Here is a 4774-nt window from a genome sequence, read left to right on the forward strand (position 1 = left end):
GTGCTTGAAGTGTTTTCGTACCCCAGAGTTCCACCAGTCTGGACAGGATAATGAAGCAGGTTTTCTGGGCGACGGGGTCTGGGAAATCCACAGCTCCCTGGATGATGGTGAACAGCACACGCTCAATATTCTCAGCTCCTGCCAAACAGCAGTATAAAGTCAGTTCATCTTTTTCAGGCACAGGTTTGCTTTCTTTCTGAACAGGACATCGCCTCACCCTGACTGGCCATGACCTCGTTCATGCCACTGCTGGCGATGGTCTGAATGAAACTGAAGTAGCTTCTTCTCAACATCTGCTTCTCTAAAGCAGCCGTCTGGTCGTTCTCCTCCGCTGGATGAGACAACACCTCGAATATGGCCATCACTAGAGGCATGAAGATCTCCTGGAGGAAAGGAGACACCTGGTTCTGGGAGAGATGGAGAGTCCATAGGAATTATTCAGGGTTCCTACCCATTTTCCATTTTAAAATGTCATACTTTCCCATACTCAAACTTCCAAACCTCTCAGTAGATTTTCAGACCCTATTTAACAAATGGTTCATAGAGCATTATTTTCAGCTTTATATTTGGTATATGTGACCCTGGACCACAAAACCAGTCATAAGGGTCAATTTTTCGAAATTGAGATTTATACATCATATGAAAGCTGAATAAATAAGCTTTCCATTGATGTATGGTTTGTTAGGATAGGACAATATTTGGCTGAGATACAACTGTTTGTAAATCTGGAATCTGAGGGTGCAAAAAAAATCAAAATATTGAGAAAATCATCTTTAAAGTTGTCCAAATGAAGTTCTTAGCAATGCATATTACTAATCAAAAATTAAGTTTTGATATATTTACGGTAGGAAATTTACTAAATATCTTCATGGAACATGATCTTTACTTAATATCCTAATGATTTTTGGCATAAAAGAAAAATAAATAATTTTGACCCATACAATGTATTGTTGGCTATTGCTACAAATATACCCCAGCGACTTAAGACTGCTTTTGTGCTCCAGGGTCACATATAGTACAGTCATCTGTAAATATTATTTTCTCAGGGTTTTTTTTCATTGATTTTCTCGAAGTGACAACCTGCACTTTTACATGCACACAAGAAACTGTTTTGTGCCCTCGAGAAACTATTCACATGCGCATGGGAATTTTTTTGCATGCTTATGCATTACAATTTCTAGTTTGATATAACTTATTTCCTTTGTGCATCACTATGAATAAAATGAGAGCATGGATGCACATGAATGAACAGCTGTACTTGCTCAAAATTTGGCTTTTCTTACTGTATTACCTCTAATATAATTTCCTATTACTTGTTTCGCTTCTGTTTCAGTTTTTATAACCATTTCTTACTATGTGTAAGTTGTTGTTTTTTAGCATGTGTGTTTGGCAGTGTTATTTTTTAGGATTACCAAATAAATAAATAAATAATATCAAGGCATAATGTCCAATTTAACACATCCTCTGTGGCGGCGCAGACACCATGCAACAAAATGGGCTGATGACAAAATTTGCCTTAGGTCTCTTTATTGCATACTTTGTGGCGGCCAAGACACCACACCGCGAATTGGGCTGATGTCACAATAGTGTGCATTGTCCTATATGCTAAGTTTAATGGTTTCTCGTGCGCACATGAAAGTCTGCATGTGTTTTATTTTTGCAAAGGTCCTTGAGGCTATGTAATACGGTGTTAAGAATATTGTAAGAAGAAACCCAAAATGCTTATAACCTGCATTCTGCATAATCAAAAAGTGCATATTTGACAATCACTAAATAATCACTAAACAGCTGCCATGAAATCTCACTTGTACAATCAATTTATTTTCATTAAATTCTAATTTTCTATTATAAAAAACTAATTTGGGGGCAAATGTCTGGGGAAACAAATATTTTTCCATACTCTGCTTTCTTTTTTCCATACTTTTCCAGACCTGGAAAATGCTTAAACCAAATTCCATACTTTTCCAAACCGCATAGGAACCCTGATTATTATATGAATTGTATTATTATTAAAATTATATTCATATATGAATTTATTTTATGAACCACTGCTAAATGTACAAATGCAAACCATCTTGTAAGCACTAACATAGTTAAATGTCCGCGAAAGTACGACTGCATGATTTGGGGAGGAAAAAAACAAACAAAAAAACACCTCGGGATTTTTCTAATAAAAATTGCAATTGAAAAAAATTCAGGTTTGCTAAGCTTGTTTGTGGGGCTGCACAATTTGGCCAAAAGTGTGTGTGATTATATATCAATATGGACATAAAATAACAACAACAATAATAATTAATAATAATAAATCACATGACAGTTAAAAACTATATAATAATATTATATATTACATAATTTACTACTACTAATTAAAAATAACAAAAAAAAAAACTAAACAAATGGTACTATTTGAATATTTCACTGTAAAAGAAAAAAAATATTAATAGTTAAAAATTATATAATGTAATTATAAAATTGTAATTTATTATTATTATTAATTACACTGTAAAACATTATATAATAATTATATATATTTAAAATATAATATTATATTACACTGTAAAATAAAAATAATTTACTGTAAAACCTGTAAAATTACAACACTAACCATAATGTTTATGGTTGTCTTGATTTCTTCATTTTCAAACGCTGAACCATCTAACTCTTGACGGAAAGCCACAGGAAGGCCTTAAACTTCTCTTTTGTTGATACGCACTTTGGGATAACTGTCCCAAACTTGGATCAGATGTACAGACTGAGTTTGTGTGGAGCAGCATTTACTGTAAGCTGGTTTATTCCGATTAATCGTACAGACCTGTACCTTAAACTTGGCGGTGATCTGACTGATGAGCGGGATGAACTCCTGCAGGTCTCTGGGCTCGCAGTCCTTCAGCATGTGCTGCGACGCGGCTGGAATGAAGGGCAGCACCTCCTCCTCCAAACAGATGATCATGCGGTGGAGGAAGGAGCGCACAGCGCTGCGCAGCGGCCCTCGCTGGACGGGACAGCTGATTGCCGGAAGGAAGGTCTGCAGGCAGTCTAGATACACTTCCGAGCAGCCGCACTGCTTCACCGTCTGCTTGTTACTGAACGCCTTGCTGGTGCGACTGAGGAAGAGGAACAAATCACCATGCAATGATTAGAATTTCTTCATTTGGTCAAGCTTTCTTAAGTTGCGCCCACTTGGGAGTCTGAGAGCAAATAACAGGCAAGACACCATTGCTTTTTCAGGTTCAGTTTTTACTATCATTGAGATACCATTTTAATGTTATTTTTGTATTTTCTGCTTTCATGTTAATTGTAGTTTTAAGTTTTACTAATTTTGTTGCGTTTTGTCATTTTTATTAGTTATTATTGTTTTTAAATATGTCTATATAGTTAATTTATTCTTTCCAGTTTTAGGTTATAGTTATTTTAATAAATCAAGTTAAACTTAATGAAATTAGCTGAAATAAAAAATGTAAATGCAATTTTAAATTTTTTAAATATTTTTGTATTTTTAAATGTAGGTTTTTAATATTTTATTTTAGTTGAAATTTATTTTATACTATTAAATTAAAATAACCATGTTTTAGGCACTGGCCAATTTCAAGATCTTGGTCATTTTTGCTTCCAATAACAATCAGGCTAGCGGAAAGCAAACATCTAAAATACACAGTTATGTGTTTATTTTATTTACTTGATCTATTTGCTTTTATAGATTTCAGAAACAATACATAACTTTAAAAGCCACAAGTTTCCTCTACACTTACATACACCAAACTTAACTAAAATAACAGTTTTATAGAACAATTCATCCATACATCATTCATCTGATTTAACATTTAAATTTTTTTTCTGGCTGTTGACTTTTTTCTGATCTATGAAGTGATAAAAAAATACAAAACCTCTACTGTAAAAAAAATAATGTCAACAAAATTAAACAAATTTTAAACCTGGATTTATCCAATGTTCCTATTTCTGTATGCATTCTGTACTTCTGCAAATACATGAAAATGAGTGCATTAATTGGGGTCTTGTTTGCATATTTAAATATAACATTTGTAATACAAACAACTGACAATGCACTATGATTAATTAACTAGGTTAAAATATTTAGCCTATTAAATTTTGGTGGTTTGTCACTTTAAAAGATTGATTCAAGTCAGTTCAACACAACATCTACTTAATCTTCACGTTGTCAGCGTTGTGTGTTTACCTGGCGAATCCCACAGCGTGACTCAGACAATCAGCCAGCACCGCCTGTCTCTCTTCATTGGCCTCCTGTGGCAGTTTTGCGAGCAGCATGCGAAACGCCTCCATCAGCGGCGTCAGGAGACTGCGCATCAGAGCCTGCTTTCGCTCGGCCGGACTCTCTCCGTTCACGATCAACACACCGGCCGTCTCAAACATGAACAGCTGATCGTCACTGCTCAGCAGCACCGGAACGCCATTCTCCTGGACACACGAAGAGAGATACGCGATCACGCAGCTGTTTAGGGCTGATTTACATGCTGCTTCGTATGAGTTTTATGAGCAGTTACCGGTGGAGCGAGCTCTAACAGGTCCTGTATTCTGCTGAGTATGTCCTCGATGAATGCATTCATGTGTTTACTGTGAAAATAAACAAGAAAACAGAATTATTATCAGTGCATGAACTGATAAAATGCATACTGTAAAAGCATGTGTTAAACAATATTTGTAATATATAATGCCAGGTTTATTAGACAAGCTAGAGAAGAGGAGAAATGCATAAAAAAAGATATAAAAACTATTATAAATAATTGAAAGTTTTTTA

General features: G+C 35.0%; 1 protein-coding gene across 1 annotated transcript in view; it reads right to left on the reverse strand.

Annotated features, from left to right (window-relative positions):
- Nucleotides 1–4774, reverse strand: part of LOC107658760 (exportin-T-like) — a 24322-nt gene that overhangs the window by 3165 nt on the left and 16383 nt on the right. Inside the window, exons 16-20 of the mRNA XM_016447407.1 lie at nucleotides 4521–4590; nucleotides 4196–4434; nucleotides 2819–3104; nucleotides 218–407; nucleotides 22–138 (exon numbers count right to left, since the gene is read on the reverse strand). Of these exons, the coding sequence (XP_016302893.1) occupies nucleotides 22–138; nucleotides 218–407; nucleotides 2819–3104; nucleotides 4196–4434; nucleotides 4521–4590 (902 nt within the window). The remainder of the gene's footprint in view (nucleotides 1–21; nucleotides 139–217; nucleotides 408–2818; nucleotides 3105–4195; nucleotides 4435–4520; nucleotides 4591–4774) is intronic.

This window comes from Sinocyclocheilus anshuiensis, unplaced genomic scaffold (genome assembly GCF_001515605.1).
Source record: "Sinocyclocheilus anshuiensis isolate Anshui unplaced genomic scaffold, SAMN03320099.WGS_v1.1 scaffold283, whole genome shotgun sequence".
Classification (NCBI taxonomy): Eukaryota; Metazoa; Chordata; class Actinopteri; order Cypriniformes; family Cyprinidae; genus Sinocyclocheilus; species Sinocyclocheilus anshuiensis.